The sequence below is a fragment of the Xylocopa sonorina genome, chromosome 11 (assembly GCF_050948175.1).
Source record: "Xylocopa sonorina isolate GNS202 chromosome 11, iyXylSono1_principal, whole genome shotgun sequence".
NCBI classification, from domain to species: Eukaryota; Metazoa; Arthropoda; class Insecta; order Hymenoptera; family Apidae; genus Xylocopa; species Xylocopa sonorina.
The window spans coordinates 10,398,231-10,417,353 of NC_135203.1; the positions used below are offsets into that span (position 1 = coordinate 10,398,231).

The 19,123-nt window shown below is 52.1% G+C and overlaps 1 protein-coding gene across 9 annotated transcripts in view; it reads left to right on the top strand.

Moving 5' to 3' along the window:
- Positions 1-17,717, top strand: part of Trpgamma (Transient receptor potential cation channel gamma) — a 61,900-nt gene extending 44,183 nt beyond the window's left edge. For 4 of the 9 annotated variants that reach the window (XM_076904030.1, XM_076904031.1, XM_076904029.1 and 1 more), the window contains 17 exons: positions 1,479-1,738; positions 5,091-5,221; positions 6,180-6,435; positions 7,568-7,716; positions 8,126-8,321; positions 11,023-11,193; positions 11,572-11,806; positions 13,188-13,314; positions 13,591-13,872; positions 14,142-14,275; positions 14,357-14,486; positions 14,691-14,886; positions 14,971-15,165; positions 15,299-15,524; positions 16,057-16,431; positions 16,610-17,077; positions 17,463-17,717. In XM_076904030.1, coding sequence (XP_076760145.1) covers positions 1,595-1,738; positions 5,091-5,221; positions 6,180-6,435; positions 7,568-7,716; positions 8,126-8,321; positions 11,023-11,193; positions 11,572-11,806; positions 13,188-13,314; positions 13,591-13,872; positions 14,142-14,275; positions 14,357-14,486; positions 14,691-14,886; positions 14,971-15,165; positions 15,299-15,524; positions 16,057-16,431; positions 16,610-17,077; positions 17,463-17,629 — 3,582 coding nt within the window. In that variant the 5' untranslated portion in view covers positions 1,479-1,594 and the 3' untranslated portion in view covers positions 17,630-17,717. The remainder of the gene's footprint in view (positions 1-1,478; positions 1,739-5,090; positions 5,222-6,179; positions 6,436-7,567; positions 7,717-8,125; positions 8,322-11,022; positions 11,194-11,571; positions 11,807-13,187; positions 13,315-13,590; positions 13,873-14,141; positions 14,276-14,356; positions 14,487-14,690; positions 14,887-14,970; positions 15,166-15,298; positions 15,525-16,056; positions 16,432-16,609; positions 17,078-17,462) is intronic. The other 5 variants (XM_076904034.1, XM_076904038.1, XM_076904033.1 and 2 more) reach the window with 4 other exon arrangements.
- Positions 17,718-19,123: the final 1,406 nt, after the last annotated feature.

Genomic DNA, 19,123 nt, shown 5'->3' on the forward strand with positions numbered 1-19,123 from the left:
TTCTTTTCCCTCCGTTCTTCGAGGCGGGTCGTTGTTCCTTGATTCCGATTCATTACGCAACGCACGCGTGGCCATCGCCTCGAGGCCCATTCACGTGAAATACGGTGCACGCACACACCTTGGCTTATGTAAATCCTCGGTTTCTAACGATCTCGTTGCGCAACCCCACCGCAACGTCGCGACGTTCGATAAACTAACGATGGAACCGCTCTCGTGATACCCACGTATTTACGCTCAAGATTAATAGCCCCTAGAAGGTATTGTTTCGATCACTCTCGACCACCTCTGCTCCTCGACGATTCGAGCCGTGGCGTCATCTTCTAGTTCTCCGGCGCGCGCTCAAGTGTTCAGGAAAGATGAAAGATTTAAAAGGCGATGGTGGCCAGGTGGTCGTTCGATTGCCACTACAATTTTTAAACCAGAGAAGAACGGAGGGTTTACCAAGCGGTTTGCCAAACGGTTTACCAAGAAATAGATGAACGGACGATACTCTTATCCGCCTTTCACCGAAGCGCATACGGGCCGACAATCGGGGATAAATGGACTGGAAGGATTAGAAGATCGGTTAGAAACGATAGCGCGGTATCGAAGGGGAAAAGTCGTCGCGCTGCCGAGCGTCGATCGATCCGTATAGAACGAAACAACGGTATTCGTTCGGTACCAGGGACAATGCGTTTGTTTAAACGCAGCCGGAAACAGTTGACGATTTTTCGATCGCCTCCCACGAGGCATCTGCTCGACGGTTGAACGGCGGGCATTATTTTCTTAAGAACTTTGTTCCATTGAGGAGGGCCGCCCATTGAAGTCGAGCGAGGTCGATTCATCGATCCCGGAGGATTTTGCGTCGCAATCGACGTCCTCGGGCGGAGAACGCGAAAGCCCCCGAAAATTACGTCGCGAAGAGCTGCAGCCGTTCGATGGTACGCGTCTACTGTTTGCGCGGTACCAATAAGGGTGAGTGTATACCGCGATCCATCATCCGTTTCGATTACCAATAGGATGTATTCTGTTTCGTCAGCCGCGTCGTTGCCACGCACGTCGCACACTGCTACCGCGTCATTTTTCCGTTCTCGGTTTATTTACCTTCCCGCCGGTATCGCGAGCTACGCGACATAATGAAAGTCGAGGGTGGCCGGGGGTGGTGCCGCCGCGCGATTTAATATCGGGTGTAAGAACGCTCGAATCGGACGCGCGCTCTGTTTACCGGGAAGCAATCGCGTCTAAAAGGGATGCCAGTGTCGATTTTATCGTCGTTGTCGAGGAAAAATGTATGCTCGCGGGAGGGCCGAAGAGGTTTAGGATAATACACTTGTCATTGTCACCGGTAAATCCTTGAAACGGAAAACCGAAAGGGGCGACGATGTCAGATCGTACTGGAAAACGTCACCGCTGACAAATCGTTATTTTTAAGGCGTTCGAGGGACGTCTCACGACGGTGTCGTTCGAGAAGTGAATTAATTACCGCGCGTCTGTTTCAGAAAGTGCGCACAAAGATGAGGAGCATGACGCCAGGGGCGGGAGATCCCCTGGTGAAAACGGTGCCGGCGAAGAAATCGGTGCTCCAGACGAGGATTCCGCGAACTCTTCTCTGAGGATGGACAGCAACGCGAACAGGGGCTGGAACTCGAGCGTCGGGGGCGGTTTTCTGCGGAGCGTCGGTCAACGCGTGACCTTCGACCCCGAGGCGCCGCCGCTGCCGCCCCAAACGACGCAAAGAAAAATCGACGATAAGGTCAAGGTGAGTCTCTACGCGTTGCATTAAATAGATTAGAAGAACGCGAAGGAACCTGGCGAACATTCGACGGCAAGAGGGCGCACGGTGGAACGCGAATTGCGCAATATTTTGCAACCGAAAATGAAGTTTGCGGTGAAGTTGCCGTCGCGAATCAGAACTTCTCTTTTACGACACTGTATACCCTGCAACCCTTTATCGCATTTCTCGAGTGTTCTCCCCGGACCGACAATTATCTCGCGATCATTTGAATCCTCGGTAGCGAATCAGGTCGCGGGAACGTAACTACTCCCCAGTCTAATCACGGATAATCGGATTCCGCTGATTGACGGAGGTGATTGCACTTTGCGGATAGAATGCGAAACGTTCGCGCTGAGAGAGTCATTCCCATCGTGTTCCCCGTTATTATTGCCCCTTCTCAGCGATGGATATCTTCCCTCTGGATCGGAAAGAGACGAGCAACGGACAGAAAATTGTTTCGTAGAGGCTAGAAGCAGGCGACGATAACGCGTACGCTCGTACACGCAGGGCTTTTACGAGTGTACGCCAAAGCTTTTACTTTTATTGCCTCGTAAAAGCCTGATCGTGGCGGTCCCGCAAAGGCAGACCGAATGATAAGCCTCGCGCCACGCAGGGTCATTTGTATCTCGTTCAATCAAACGTTCCGCCCAGGAATCTTTGCATGACAGTTCCACCATAATCCTCCGCAGATAGTCCTTGAGAGGACCGTTCGCGCGTTTAGACTTTTTTCCCTAGTGTCTCTAAGGGGTAGTAAATGGGATCTCACAATTCTCCCTTTGGTTTATTGCCTCGTTAAACGTTCTCGACCAGCTTCGTGCCTATCAAATTCATTCGTAATCCCAACGGTTTCAACCCTTCAGGAGCAATCTCGCGTTTGCTCCTCGGTCTTGGCGCGGTTGCGATCACCAGCGCGATCCATCGCGTTCGCCTTTGTTTCCCGAGAGAGAGGTTTGATTCACGGCGCGGCCACGACGCATTAAAATCTCCTCAGCCGCGCGAAAAAGCGGCGATGAACCGCAGCTAAATCATCCGACGAACCCCTGCGCGCGATCGGTCGGACAGAGAATGGAGCCACGCTCCCTTGAATAGCGAACAGCGGGGGCTCGTAAAGATCCAGGTGGCTCTAACGGGGGCTCGCCGCGAATAAAAAGGGTCTGCGGAAGAAAACGCTTCGTTATGGCCCCGTTCGACAGAGGGACGGATGGAAAATAATGAGGCTACTAGAAGAAAGGGGAGAGGACGCCACCGCGTACCACCGTACTCGCGAGGTACGCGTAACCTCGCGATTACCCCTCTCCCGTTCAAGAAGATGACACACCATGCCAAGAGCCGACGCTGACAGAGAACGAGTGTTTGCCCGGGCGCACCCTAATTGTCGAGCCGCCACACCCTTGGCAAACACTGTCCATCAACCCTCCGCCAAGCCTCCTCCTCCTTCTCCTCTCTATCGCAACCCCTGTCGGCCGACCCTTTTCCACAGGGATCAGATATGTATGGTGGTCTCCGTATACGTCGATGGTGTCCTTGTGGCCAAAGGACGCGTACAACTCTATGATTAGAATCGGAGAGCCGCTTAATTGCTCCAGACGCCGTCATTAACCGTGGGATCTCGTCTCGCGTTACCCCCGTTCCCATTCCCAGCCCCTAGCCGCCGATAATTTCATTTCCGCTTTGATCGTCGATATGTTTGCGCCCGGCTGCTGCTTAGAGTTCGGTAAATAGATGATTTCTAAGTTTAACGTCTTGGGCAAACTTCCTGATAGGCCGCCTCCTCCTCGATTCTTCTTGGCAATTTTTGGGGGGAAACCGAAACGTCGCGAACGTGGCCAACGCGACGGCGGAGATAGAGTCTTTTCTGAAAATTGGTTGTTACGTAACCGTCTCCATTTTGAGAAAAGTAGTCGAACACGCGATAACACCGGAACCACGAACAATTACACGGTAACCTCAGACACCTTCCACCGTCGGGTTTATCTCGAGGATCTCGAGGAACCGGGTAGAAAAGCTCCGCGGTGCCGGAAAACGGTGTCTCATTTCGAAGAAAGTATGCAAGCATAAAGGTTAATACCGCCTCTGAATGGACCGCCCCGGCCAGAGTTGGCATTGTTTCCGTTCACGCTTGATCTTTACGTGTTGCATCGGCTACCATTCTTCCCTTGTTTTTGCAATCTAATGGCAGCCGTAACGAGAAGTTGCCTCGTAACGAGAGCTTTTCCACCGTCGAACAATGGACGGCTATCGGAGTCGTTAATTGCTTTCCTTCTTCCTCCTACGACCGTCCCAATTGCAGTCGGACCTTCGATCCGAATTCCCATCCCTGCCCACGCCTCTGACCATCTCTTCTTCGTCGATCGATGACACGATCGAATATTACCGTCGTCCGCGTGATCGAAGTAGCCAATGCTCCGCGACGCTTGAAACGAGTTGATCGGCTTACTATTCGATTTCAGCGGAGAAGAGATTCTCGTAAGGAGAATGAACAACGGTCCTCGAAATGAACCCTGCCTCTGAGTGAACAGGGTGATACGACGTAAGTTTCGAAAATTGGAAAAAAACAACCCCGAACCTTTCGCACTCCCTTACAAAAAGAAGTTTCGGAACCTAGTTAGCTAGCAGCCCGCGAGAGTATCAACTTTAGGGGTAGCAAACTTGAAAGTTCCTCGAAACTGCCGTAACACCGGGATCCCCTGATGGAGCTCGTACGTTATTACCCACCGCCACGTCGAGAAGTTCGATAACGTCGTTGCGCTTTAAATCGAACGACTCGCGACGCTTTCCTCGATCCCCGACGCGAGATCTCTCTCTCCGTACGCGCGTCTCTCGCTTAAGCAACCCCCGCCAACGTAGCGGTACATTTATCACCCTAATATCATCCATCTTTCAGCGGAGCCTCAGCCGTCGATCAATAACCCTCGCGACCACCCTTCCAGTTCCTCGAGGATTCGAGGGTCTTTTTTTTTTTGTCGCCAGAAGAGCGATGGCAAAGTGGTAAATTTTACCCTCGAGAAGAATCGCGTCTTAGATCGGTGGATAGTGCCTGGTGCGTACGAACGGAAGCGCGCTGAAATTGGATTAGAAATTGTGAAACGCGGACAATTTCGGTGTCATTCGTAATTTAGGAATATTCGCGGGAACGAACGGGCGCTGCACCTGGAAAAGAGCGCGGTGGACGGGCGAGAGAGGACGAAGGGGACGCGGTCGCGAGTTTTGATTAACCCTGTCGCGGGGATGAATAGCACGGGGATGAAATAAAGCGGAAGATAGGTTCATTTTTCGAACCGTGGACCTGCCGCGCTGTTCCCGTCCTCTGTGTAATAAAAAGTTACGATTATTTCAGAGGCACAGTATCCACGGCATGATAGAGGAGGAGAACGTGGTGAGACCGCACCAGGAAATGGCCAGTCTGTCCTACCAAGAGAAGAAATACCTTCTCGCGGTGGAACGTGGGGACGTTGCCTCTGTCAGAAGGTGAGACTACGGATAATCAAAGGTGTACGTGACGCGCCTGTGTAGACGTCGCGTAAACGAGAAGTAATCCTGATGAAAATTTTTAAAAGCACGTACCCGGCTGCGTTACCTAACGAGGATAACGAAGGGTCGGCACACTTAACGCAGGATACTTTCACGGGGAATTTCGCTGTTTGCATTTGTTACGACGATAACATTTACCGCGCGCATGCTGTCTTGCGAGCAAATGTTGCTCGCGCTCGCGATTCAGAACATCCACGCTGGTTTTCACCACTTTTTCCCCGGAACTCGTTCGCAGACAAATTTACCATCTAACATAAATTATCGCGGCAGACGAAAAATAACGGTATCACCGGGAATACGGGCCGGTGTTTCTCGTATAGGAAGAGAAATTGAATTTTCCTTGGCGAGGATACGTGGGATACGTGAATATTCATCAGGCGAGAATTAGCGAGAAGTAACGTATTGTTCGGTACGCTTTCAGTGCGACTACAATAGCTAATTTGAAAGGTGGAAAGAGAAACGGCGCGTGCAAGCATCGCGATCGTGGCTTTCGTGCAAACGAGCACGAAATGCACGCGAGCGCGGACGGAAATCGGTCTCTCGGATCTAGGGCTCCGTCGAGCATCTTTCGTCTCGAGGGAAGGTCAAAAGGCGCGGCGTACATAGAATCCTCCATCGCGCCGACAAAGGATCTAATTATCCCGCGATCCCGAAACTTCTCGGAATTCTTCGCGTTGTTGCTCGCCCCGGCGCAATTAATACCGATTGCGATGTACGAGGAAGTTTCAGCGGCCGTGGAATTCTCATTTGGCTCGCCCAACGGGCGAAACGGGGCAACGAAATGCGTTTGTCAAGCGGGAATCGTCGACGACTCGTGCGAGCAGCGTTTAAATAAATAAGGAAGAGATAAAAGGGAAAATAGAGTGTGGCGAGAGCGTGGGGGATGTTGTTTCAGGATGCTGCAGAGGGCACACGAAACCGAAATGAACATCAACTGCGTGGATCCGCTGGGACGGTCGGCGCTTCTGATGGCGATCGATAACGAAAACCTAGAAATGGTAGAGCTTTTGATCGAGCACAAGGTCGACACGAAGGATGCGCTTCTACACGCCATCTCCGAGGAATTCGTCGAGGCGGTGGAGGTGCTTCTGGAGCACGAGGAGAGCCTTCATCGAAACGGGGAGCCACACGTTAGTCATCGTCCAGTATATGTAACTGTATCGATCCAAGATATTTATTCCCCTTTTTCTCCTCCGTAGATGTATGAAATAGATATGTCCGTCAGCTCGTTCCCTGTCGATTCTTAAATTCTTTGATCGATCTCGACCGAAATGTAAACTAGCACGAAACCTCCTCGACGCTTTGCAGCGCGTCGCGTGAACTTTTAAATTACCTGTCGCCACCTGCTACAAAACTGTGTCAACTTGGACGCGTAGTTTACCGATTCTCACGTTCTCGCGAGAAATGCCGGTTAACATCGAGCGCTTTTTATCTCGCGAGTGTAGTTAATCCTCGTAGAGCATGCTCCTCTTTCCTATCGGGGACACCATGATTTCGCAGCGACAAGCTTCGCCTCGCAATTAACCGGTGATTGCATTTTTCCGGGCAGGCAATTTCGTTTCAGTCATCGAAATTCCATCGTTGATTCTCGACGCGTTGTCCGCCGCTACGTGAGCAGTTAAGTAGATTTCGATCCGACAAATGGCTCGAGCCACATTTTGCTCAGGTGTAGCCCGGGGGATTGTCTTTCGCGGACCGGCACCCCCTGGCCATCGGCCCTCGACAAAGCGCGTCTGTCCGTTCAAAGCCAGCCAACTACCGGATCCCATTTCCGGCGAAGCTTGGAAACGCTCGCGCCGTATAAATGTGAAATTCCCGCTGAGTGGGCATCGACAAAAACGGAAAAATAAAGAAATCGCAAACAAAAAAGAGGGAGAGACGGTTTAATCGGCTTTTATCCAACTCCTCGAGAGGAGGGGAATCGGCTTACGCGGAACTTTTCGAAATAATTGTGTCCCTCTGGTTCGCGACGATCAAAGTATTTATTATTATACCCAGTGCGTTCGTTTCGAGATAAATAAACGATTATCGCAGTACATTTATTGATACACGTTGCTGTCCATAACTCATCGAGCCGTTAACATTCCCGCGAACGATCCAATCTGACGATACCCTTTCGAGATCTCGCGATGATTTATGGACAATGGCAGCGTGAGTCGTGAAACGTGTAAAGTCGGAATCTACAAGAATCTATAAGAATCTATCCCACGATCCTGTATCGAGAAACGATTTGTCATCCCCACGAGCACGCGTAAAGGCAGGGTTTATGTGTCTCTGTTTCAGAGCTGGGAAGCCCTGCCATCGGACACGGCCACGTTCACGCCGGACATCACACCCCTGATCCTAGCCGCGCACAGGGACAATTACGAGATCATTAAGATCCTCCTCGACCGCGGATCCACGCTGCCCATGCCTCACGATGTTCGTTGCGGGTAAGCTGTCCTCCAAACAAACAACCTCTCCCTTTCATCGCTCCCACGAGCATAATGAAAGTCCATTCGTAAATAAATCCGACGATACGTAGGCGTCGCCGGCTATAGTCTCTCGTTAAACGCATCGTTCCGCGTCGATTAATTTCCCATGGATAATTAGGATCGGTCCACGCGATCCTCGCGTACAAAAACCCACGCTGATCAATTAAACTGTGGGGGTATCCACGCTGCAACCTTCGTCCCTAGACGTACCTTCGTGAGGGGTGAAATTTCATCCGTTGAATAAAATTGATCGCAAAACGTTACGCGTAAGTTGGACACGTCAAAGCGTACGGATGGCTGGGAATTATTCACTGAAAAGAGGTGAATAGCGGAGCTGACGAATTGCGGTGGCGTTTTTTGTCGACAGGTGCAACGAGTGTGTGACATCCCGAAGGGAAGACTCTCTGAGGCATTCCAGAAGCCGAATAAACGCGTACAGAGCCCTCGCCTCGCCGTCCTTGATCGCACTCTCCTCAAAGGATCCGATTCTGACTGCGTTCGAGCTCTCGTGGGAACTTCGCCGGCTCTCGTTCCTCGAGCACGAGTTTAAGTGCGAATACCAGGTGAGACGGCAGTCAAACGCGTACCGAGAATTGTCGATAAAGGAATGTTAACTCGATCGATCGATCCCCCGCTTTAACTGCCGGAATTCGAGGCGATTCGAGGCGATTCAAAGACGCAACTGTGTTTTAAGTAATCTTCGCTGCAAGAGGAAATATTTACACGGAAAAGAAAGGATTCGGAACGCGAGGGATTAAAGTAGCGGAGTCCAAAGCGTTCGTACGCAAAAAGTGAAAGGGAATACCTCTCAAAGGATCCTTCCTCTAATAACTGGTAGCCGGTGTTATTTCGTCAAGTAGCTCGGTCTCGTGGCTCGCGATTTCATTCGGCAGCTTTGAAGTTGTCGCTTAAGGATCTCGATTACTCCGGAAAATAGAGTCCGTCGTCCAATTTAACGTTGGGAACGCGATCCCACTCTAACGTGTCCGCGGAACGACGAGAGGGAGAGTACATAAAACAACCGTTGAACTTCAGAGTTCGCCAGGCTTCTCAACCGTGTTGGCCCACTTTCCTCTTCGTTCGATTACTTCTTTCGGGCCACGAAATTCCTCCGGCACCGTTCACCGAACCGTACGTCCGCGACGCTTTTACAAACGATCCACTTCGTCGGTTTAGAAACGGCTCACATATTACGCCACCTCGGGGAGAGGGAATTGCGGAACGAGAAAGAAATGCTTCCCGAAACGCTACCCCGTGATTTATCGAAATGTAGGCGCCGCGTAAATGGGGAGGGTTGCGAAGTTTCGAGACGAAAGGATTTTCGAAAAATACGCGATGGCGCCCGCGTATCATCCCCTTTTCAGACGGCAACGTATAGGCCTCTCCCCGTGGCTCCGACCCATATTATTCCTATCATCCGTTTCGTTTGTCCACGCGAGTAGGGCGCTCTTGACCCGGGGAGATATTCCGTACTCCAGGGAGGAGTAAAAAATTCGCGGATCAGCCGGAGAACCAATGGCCGTTGGAAAGTAGCGAGATATGTTAAATCAATACGATGCGAATCGATGGTTCGCGGAGGCATCCACTCGAATTGTTTATTCCGGAGCAAAGGGTGCGCGCGAGGCGAAGCTGGTCCTCGGGGTGGCGGATATCGAAGGGCGTGTACAGGCCGTGGAACGCATGAATGGAGCCGATCTGGAGCTCGGCTCTCGCATTTGCCAACTGGAACCGGTCTCTGCTTATTTCTGCCAGGCAACTCTCTGTTGACTCAACGCGTCGTCTTTCTCGCGTTGCAAACGCGCCCGTTGTTAATTCGTGTAAACAGCCCGGGCACACGTGGCTGTTCACATTCGAGACGGTCTCGAAATACTCCGGATTTGTCCTCCCCCGAGATAGAACGTAGGAAGAGCCCGACGGACCAGCGACCGTCCGGAGGTTTCATGGCCGAGTCGATGGCGAATATTAACGTCTCGTTAACCGATCGCGAAGTACGCTGCCACTCGTCGATATTACCGGGCGTTTGCACAGTTTGGCGTGGCGCTTTGATGTCGTAAATGTTTATTTTGGCGCGGAGCCGTACATGAAACGGCGATGCATGGGATTCCAGTTAGTCCACCGGTTTGTATCTTTTTCTAGGAAGGCACGCGGTGCGTGGCATTTCTAATTTCGCGACAACGCCGCATCGATCGCTGCGAGTGACGGAAATAAATCATCGTCGATAACAAATTAATTAAGCCCGTGTGGGTGGGCCGACGAACGATTAACGAGAATTGATTATGGGAGGCTAACCCTCATCTGTCTCTACGTTTTTACGTCGCGGTAAAAACCTCTCGATTCTTTCCGCGACCCCATTCCCGCCCCGTCGAACGACATTTTATCACTTGCCGGCCATTTCAAGTTTTCTCTTTGAGACAGATGGTCCACGGAGAGGATTCTGAAGAACTACATACTTTCGACACGTTTTTTTCTTTTAATATTAAATTTCAAGCTGGAAGCTGATTACGTTTTGAGCACAGTTCGATCGAGACTTGGATCCAGTAACGCGTGATGTTATTACGAAAACGATATTTTCCATTTAAACCCACAGCTCTCGTGGCGTATGAATATTTTACTCGGCGATATATTTTCTTTTCATTCAAGGGTGGAAACAACCCTCCTCTCCAGTCACTCCCCACAATTTGAACGCAATAACGATCGAACATTTCACTCGAGATAATCGTCTCAATCTTCCGAGCGATCGACCAGCGCTAAAGGGGAATAAATTACCGATCCATCAGTCCCTGTTCTCGAACCACCCTCCGTCATCTCAGGGATAAAGTATCCACGAGGTTGGTACCCGTTTTTTCGCGAGCCCCCAGCCTCGTCGAACGGCCGATTGTCCTTCGACAAGTCGATTGACAAACGACCTGGCCGCGAATCAAATCTTTTTATCCGTCCCATTCATACTTCTCGTCGTAATTTCCTTCCCCGTTCGAAGGACGGAGGGTGCGCCCCCCGAGGAAGCGTCTTTACAATTCGGCACAGCTCCTTCTTGGCGACGTTTCGCACACGATCGTACCCGGGAGAGATCGTACCCGTCTCCCGTGCATTCGAAAAAGTTTCACAACGATATCGCGTGTCGCATTTAAGAGCGTCGCCAAGGAAACTTCTGCCTGGGAAAAGTTGGGACCCGCTCGGACAAAGAAGCTTTCCTTGGCGCGTGCGACGCGCGATTCGAGTTGCGAAGGCCTGTCGCTCGAGCTTTTGGCAACGTTACGATTTCAGGAGCTGCGAAGACAGTGCCAGGACTTCGCCACCGCGTTGCTCGATCATACCAGAAGTTCGTACGAGCTGGAGGTGCTGCTGAATCACGATCCCACCGGGCCGGCGTTCGAACACGGCGAGAGGATGCATCTGAATCGACTGAAGCTGGCCATTAAGCTGCGACAGAAAAAGGTGACCGTTCGAAATTGCTATGCTTTAGCCGTCGCGTCCTAAACGGAAATCGAGAATACCGTAATGGTTCCATTTCGACTCGATTCGTGCCCGAGCCGAATAAAGACGGTAATCGCCGGGTCGAGATTGTAAATTCCCGGGGAAAATACATTGTCCGTTGGTAATTTGTCCACGTAAATCTGAAATCTCGACGGATGGTCGAATCGAATCGGTCCTTAGAGATAGCCGTCGGCGAAGGGTATCGACGTAACCTCGTTAAGCCTCAGCGGGATCGGCCGCGACGAGTCCTAACTCCGAAATTAGACCGTAATAAGTACAATTTCCTAGTGACATGACCGGAAACCGTCGACCAATATCGGATTAACTCGGAATTTCCAGTTTGTGGCGCATCCTAACGTGCAGCAGCTTCTTGCGTCGATTTGGTACGAGGGTCTTCCGGGGTTCCGCAGGAAAAACATGGTCCTCCAGGCGCTGGAGATCGTCAGGATAGGCGTCCTCTTCCCTTTCTTCAGCGTCGGATACATAATCGCGCCGCACAGCGTGGTCGGCCAGACGATGAGGAAACCGTTCATCAAGTTCATCTGCCACTCGGCCTCGTACTTCACTTTTCTCTGTGAGTATTCTCCTCCCTCGTTCCTCGACCCGTGGTACACTCGAACGCGCCGTTTCATAACATCGCGCCAACCTAATAAAACGTTCCAAAATTAATCTCGATCAAAGCGGTCGCGATTCTCCTCGCCCCCCTCGAACGCGAACTCCCGGCGTTCCGTCGCTCGAACGGATAAAACGGGAATTGAAAAAAGCCCTCGTTTACATTCAACAGTTTTTTGCTCGATAGTTTATCGAATTCGTTCGGCCTAGTTTCGACGACGACGTGGCTCACCCTTCGCCGCGTCAACGAATCAAACGTCGGCCACTGGTTCTAAACAGTTTACAAATACCTCTCACCGGGTACCACGGCCCGCGAACACCTCTCACTACCAATAATAGCGGAGTGCGGTAATGCTCTAAATTTGAGACATCAACTACCATTACCGGGGAGCGATAAACATTTCAGACGTACGCTGAACGGGAACACCCTGGAACCGGTTTCCATTCAATTATACCACGGAATTCAACCCGCGGAATACGACCGTGGACGTGCGCAAATTTCCGCGCCACCGTATACAAGTCTCGTAAATATCCGTGGATCGCCAGCGGAGTAAAAAAACAAAAAAAAAAAAAATAATCGACGCACGAGCAAAAAGAGCGAGGGATCCAAGTGGTGGTCGAGAGAGAAATTTGTCACGTGCGTTGTCGCGAACTTCGATTCCACTCGAACTTTTATCGGCCTCCTCTTATTTCTATCCGTTACACCGCGGTTAAAGCGATCCGCGTGTATGGACCGTCGAGTTTTGAACTTTTGTCCACGACATCCACGACAAGAGAAAGTTGCTCGTTTCAGCTCCATAGAGGAACAGCGTGGACTCGTGTCCGTGGATAACGTCGTTTCCCGATCGATACGCGCGCCTCGTTGAAAGTACGTACGCGTAGATTTAAATCTCGGCTGTTAGGAACTCGGCCGGTGGATATCGGGGAGCAGGCTCGAGGGTGCCGCTCAAAGGACCAGGGCAAAGAGAGAAGTTCCTCGCCTGGTTCCAGGCACCCTCGAAAAGCGTAATTGACCTCGAAGTTAGACTAACGACGTTTTGAGTCACGGTGAACGCTGGGAGATAATGTACTCCTCCAGGTCGCGGGCGGGGCGCAAGGAATTTCGGGAGATTATTCAGGAACAAGCCAAGTTAATCCCGCTGGCTGTAGCAAGAGATTAGCCTCGCGCCCGGCCAACGAGCATCATGTTCTACCGATCGCGATAGCGGGGAACGGTTCTCGTGCCAGCCGCTGAGATTTCTCCAATCTCGAACTTTCCGACAACTTTTACAACGGTATCGCTTCGACGATCCGACGGTTGATACACCTGCGATTAACACGATGGCGCATTTCGCGATTCGCAGTCATGTTGATCCTGGCCAGCCAAAGGATAGAGAGCCTGATCGGGAATTGGACGGGTTACAACGTCGTGGAAGCTGAGCACGAGCCAGCGCCGACGAAGAGAGGCGCTGCTCCGACGATCGTCGAATGGTAAGGCAATATACTCTTAACCGTCGCTTACTTTTCATTTACACGCGCCTAAGCGAAGAGCCTCGACGGATGAAATCGAAATAGAGGACCGCTGTTATTCCCTCTAACAATGTTTTCCTAATTCTGCTGGACGGTTAACCCGTCCCACTGAAATCGAGTGGAATCCAAATAACACCTACATCTCGAAAGTAAATCCTCGAGACGGATCCCCTCGCGGCTTCGACGAGCGTCCGAAACGTTTCGCGTAGGTATCGTAAGGTATCGACGCTGTCGCAGGTTCATCCTGGCCTGGGTGTCCGGGCTGATTTGGTCCGAGGTGAAGCAGCTATGGGACGTCGGCCTCGAGGAGTACGTGAACGACATGTGGAACGTGATCGACTTCGTTACGAACTCGTTGTACGTTGCGACGGCCGCGCTCAGGGTGGTCGCCTACTACAGGGTGCAGAAGGAAATGGAGGAGCGCACTGGTTCCGGATCCGAGCTGCAGCGCGAACAATGGGACACGTGGGATCCGATGCTCATATCCGAGGGCCTTTTCTCCGCCGCCAATATATTCAGGTCTTTATTATACTTTGGTATTTCGTTTGAAACGCTCGCGTCATTTTAATCGAGTCCCGTCGACGGTAGCGCTCCGCTAAGCGTAAAATTCCACGGTTTTATCAGAGAGGGTAATCGTTGATTTCTGTAACCTTGCTTCAACGAGTCGTTTGGACGTTGAATTCCCGTGAGAAGTAATTAGACTCCGCTCTTTCGACATAAATTCCAATTCCACGCCCTTCGTTTGTACAAACGCAACGCCAGTGTTTCTTTCTCGATCTGCATTGTAGCTCGCTGAAACTCGTCTACATTTTCTCCGTGAACCCGCACCTCGGCCCGCTCCAGGTCTCCCTCTCCAGAATGGTAATGGACATTATGAAGTTCTTCTTCCTCTACGTGCTGGTGCTGTTCGCGTTCTCCTGTGGTAAATGTCCACCTAAACGATAACGAATCGATCCGTTCGAAGGTGAATTATAGGTAACGAAACACGATCTCGTTGGCTCAGGTCTGAACCAGCTGCTCTGGTACTACGCGGACATGGAGAAGAAACGGTGCCCAGCCGCGATGCCCCATTCCTCCGTCGCCAACGTCACCACCGACTCGAACGCCTGCATCGTTTGGCGCAGATTCGCAAAGTACGTGACACACCTTAATATTACACGACGTCGTAAACCGTCGTCGAATAGCAAGCTACGAACTCGACCGTAATATTCCAGTTATCCAGCTGAATTACGCGGGAATCGAGTTCGTACTTTCTGACTTTCGAAAACCTATGCCCCCCCCCCCCCCCCCCATAATCGATTTCGAGAGCACACGATTGCATTCGTCGTTTAAAACAGCTTGTTCGAAACCGCGCAAACGCTGTTCTGGGCCGTTTTCGGGCTGGTCGACCTCGAGAGCTTCGAGTTGGACGGCATCAAAGCGTTCACCAGGTTCTGGGGCATGCTGATGTTCGGCACGTACTCCGTGATCAACATCGTCGTGCTATTGAATCTATTAATCGCCATGATGAACCATTCCTATCAGCTGATCTCTGTAAGTGACCCGCTCGCCATCCGTCTAATTGTCTTTCGCGGACACAATGGAGGAGAGAATCGAGCGAGTTTCCTTTCTGCCCAGGAACGGGCGGACGTCGAGTGGAAGTTCGCCAGGAGCAAACTCTGGATCAGCTATTTCGAGGAGGGCGGCACGGCACCGCCGCCGTTCAACATCATCCCGACACCGAAGAGCGTCTGGTACATAGGCCAATGGATGTACAGGAAGCTCTGCGGGCACAGCCGCGCGGCCAAGAAGGAACACATGAGAACGATCAGAGTGAGATTGATTCTAGTCCGACGTATACGACTTTCCGATCGGATCGTTGTCAATTGCGCCGGGTCGACGTCGGCTCGCGAACACGATGGAATCAGGAGGGGCGTTACGTTTGGTAATTTCGTTTGTTCGACAGAGAAAGGTGAAGCAAGCGTCGGAGAGGGACTTCAGGTACCAAAGCATCATGAGGAATTTAGTGAGAAGGTACGTGACCGTCGAACAAAGGAAGGCAGAGAGCGAGGGCGTCACGGAGGACGACGTGAACGAGATCAAGCAGGACATCAGCTCCCTCCGATGCGAATTGATCGAGATACTGAGGAATTCCGGCATGAACACGTCCACGGCCAGCGGCGGCGGAACTGGTGAGACATCCTCGCGCGATAACTTCGCTGCCGCGAACTACTTCGATTTTCTTGTAGCGTATCACGTAGAATCCTTTGTTTCCATCTTGTGTATTTGCCTCCTGCACTGTCCTTTGAAACCGTTCGAGTTCTAAGACGGACCAAGTTGCCGGAGCGTTCCTGTATCGTCCCAAGGATTGCCGCGTCGCGACGAATTTCATCCTCCGTAAACGAAAGTTCCGAACTTCGTTACAGGAACGTTATTAATCACCCGGCGTCCCGCGATGTCCTAATTAATGATATGAAACGCCGTGCGGCGGGAATATCGTTTGGTAGTTGGCTGGTTGAACTTAACGTGGCGCGAAAACTTCCTCGGAATCGGAGCTGCGCGTAACGGCGCTCACCGCCGACCTCCTCGCTTATTAACGCAACGCAATTAATCGAGCCTACGCGCATCATCCCGCGTCACCCTCGTTAGGCGGTCGTTTAAGTTGCTTTCAGTTTGTTAGTAGCCGCTTCAGAGTAGTTCCTTGGTTTTCTGTCTGCCCCATAGACGGTAGCCTTAAAGAGCTGTCCATAGGTGCGGGCGGTAAGAAGAACCGTCAGAAGGAGCGGCGGCTAATGAAGGGCTTCAATATTGCCCCTCAGCCGAGCGGAAGCGGCACTCTGCCGCCGGTTGACGAGTTTACAGCCTCGCTGCAGCAGGTGCACCACGAGAACTCTCACGACGTGTTCGGCTCCACGTTGAGCGCGATATTCGGCCCGGGTACCACCCCCAAGAAGAGTCCCCATCGTACCAGTACCAACAGCGTCCCCGGACTCGGTACCAGTAGACAAAGCCGTCGAATGAGAAGCAGCTCGAAGGCGAAGAAGTGGGAGAACATCATCGAAGCGGCCAAGGTTCGAGACAGAGTCTCGCGGCTAATCGGTAAGTTAAGCATGATTGCGATATCGTGCGTGCGTCTCTGACGTAGATTAAGCGTAATGAAATCCCTACATTTACTACGATAGAATCCTATACGTCGCTTCGCGTCACGTCCAAGGTCGAGCGTGGACGCGAAGCGCGACAGAAGAATATTAAAAAGCAACTCCCCTCGTTACCTCAGGTAGATCTCGTTCAGAGGATTCCGTGTACTCGCCCGCGTCCGAGGACGGCGGCTCGAGGTCGGAGGGATCGTCGGACTCTAAATCCTCGCTGGAGACACCCGGACCCGAAGTCCAGCCCGCGCAGCATTCCCACCACGCTCATCACGCGCACCATCACGAGGGTCATCACATGCTTGCTCATGGCCTAGGCGCGTTGGTGGCGCTCCGGAAGAAACGGAAAACGTTCTCCGACTCGAGGTCCTCGAGTTCTGGCATGAGGAGCGGGAGCACCACGAATCCTATACACCCGATCACTTCCGCCCTCGTCTCGAGGATCTCGAAGAAGCAGCAGTTGCAGAGGGCCAGCAGCGTGCCTGCTAGGGGACCGGAACTGGGCCAGACGATACCACCCAGGAGGCATGAGGTCACGCAGAGTCAGCAGCCCAGCATCGACACCCCGGAAGGTGCCAGCGCTAGCGAGCAACCCGGTGAGTACATCGAGACGATGTCCTGTCAAATAACTCTAGCCTGACACTCGCATTCTAACCGATCCATGTGTATCTTGATTGTACGCTACGCGTTTCAATGTATCGTGTCTGCTTAGCGGTTCGCCGACTAGTTCGCTAGACTACAGGAGTCGGTGACGAAGACTCGGTCGAAAGTACTTCTCGCGACTACCCGTCCCTCGAAATTAAACCGCGATAGTTCCGGCTAGTATGGATTAACCTAACCGAATCTAACCGAATCGGCGAGCGAAAGTTACCGACTCCTGGTACTAGAGGAATAGGACGATCGTGGAGTTTGTTTAGAGAGCGACGGGTATGAGTGAATTCTGGCAACAGCTGGAAGGTCTCGTTTATTTGTGTTGCACAGTGGTTCCCGCGGCGGCACCGCTAACGCCGTCGACGACCGAGGAGAGCGTGGTCGCTCACAGCTCTCTACCCGCGACCATGAAGAGGAACGGGTCGGCGACGCAGCTGCAACGGCTGCCGGGTATCGAGCCGATATCTGGCCACGACGTGTCCGGCGGGTGGCTCTGAGAGGACCCGTCGGTCGCCTCGTAGCGACGCACCAGCTAGCGGAAACGGAACTCGGCCGTGAACCAGCGGACAGGGGGGAACGGACGAGAGACGATCGTAACCGGTGGATCACGCGAGATCGCGTGGTCGTCTGCACACGCACAACGATGCCTTCTCGCGACGACGCGCGCCTCGCCCGAGACAAACGGAGACTATCTTCTACATTACTTAAATAAGCGACGTCGCCCGTGAATATCCGAACAACGCCAGCTCGTCGACCTACCGTACGGCCCTGTTTCCCTTCAACGTCTCGAGGAGAACGAGGAGCGATCCACGCTGGAGATCCCTCCCACTTTAACGCGAGAACTTTTCCCAGTTCCTAGGAGATTAACTTTCGCAGTGCTTTATGGCGGCGTATGACGTCACGCGATACACAGCTTGGAAGTTTCTGAGAACACGCGAACGCTTCTTCGGAGATGGGAAAAAATGTTTCCTCGGGAGAAAGAGATAGAGAGAAACGTAGCGTCGTGGGGATCCTTCGTCGAAACGGGCCAAGTTTCCTCGCGTCGATTAGGTCGACCGTATCCGTGTTCCTAGCCGGCCATCGAATGGCGAACCGTTCCCACGAGGTCGGAGATAAGTAAGCAAACGTTGTCACTGATTTCGTACCGCGGGGAGACCGATCGGAACGGACGGCCGGATGAAAATGGAGAACCTGGCTTTCGATCCGTTCCGTATCGTCCCGCGACGCACACACTACTGTACTGTTACTACATACTACTGCTACTACTGCCAGAACGGAAGGGGGCAAGTGGGTTGACGACAACTAGCCTAATCAACATTAGTCTGGACGATCTTGTACGGAAGAGGATCACGAAGATTAGCCGCGTTGTTGCGTTTACCTTCAACGGATAATTGCAAGTCGTTATCGTCGTTCACGACTGTGGACCGACGAGCGCCTCGAATTTATCCTAGTCGCTTCGGGAAGCTGGTCTGCCGAGGATCGAAGCTTTCTTCGGTCACCCTTTTTTCGTCCTAATAGCCTTTATTTTCTTCTTATTTATTTCACCCACGCAACAGACTCTAGTCATTGATCTAGTCGAACTTATCGCACCTCCTTTCCTTTTCTCTTGCATTAGCGAGGAGACAGACTCGACGAGGAACAGTCGCGCTCGAAAATTAGGGCAATCTTCGTTCGAGCCGTCGCGACGGTGCCCGTTCCCGGGGGAGAATTACCCAACAACTACAGAGAATCTGCTGACAACGACTTGGCGAACGAAACGATCGGGGACAATTGCCTCTGGCTTTCAGGAAACTTCGAGCGCGGCTCGGCTCTCGAGTTCAGTCCCTTTCTTCTTTCCCGCGAGAACGAGGAAACCGTGTGCGGCAGTGCTTTCCTATTTATTAAAATAGCGGTTCACGAAACAGGGAGGACGAGTCACGGTAAACGTGTCACGACCAAAGAACGAGCCGTAGCGTAGTCGAGTAGAGGCCTAAAAACAAGAGATTTAAGAT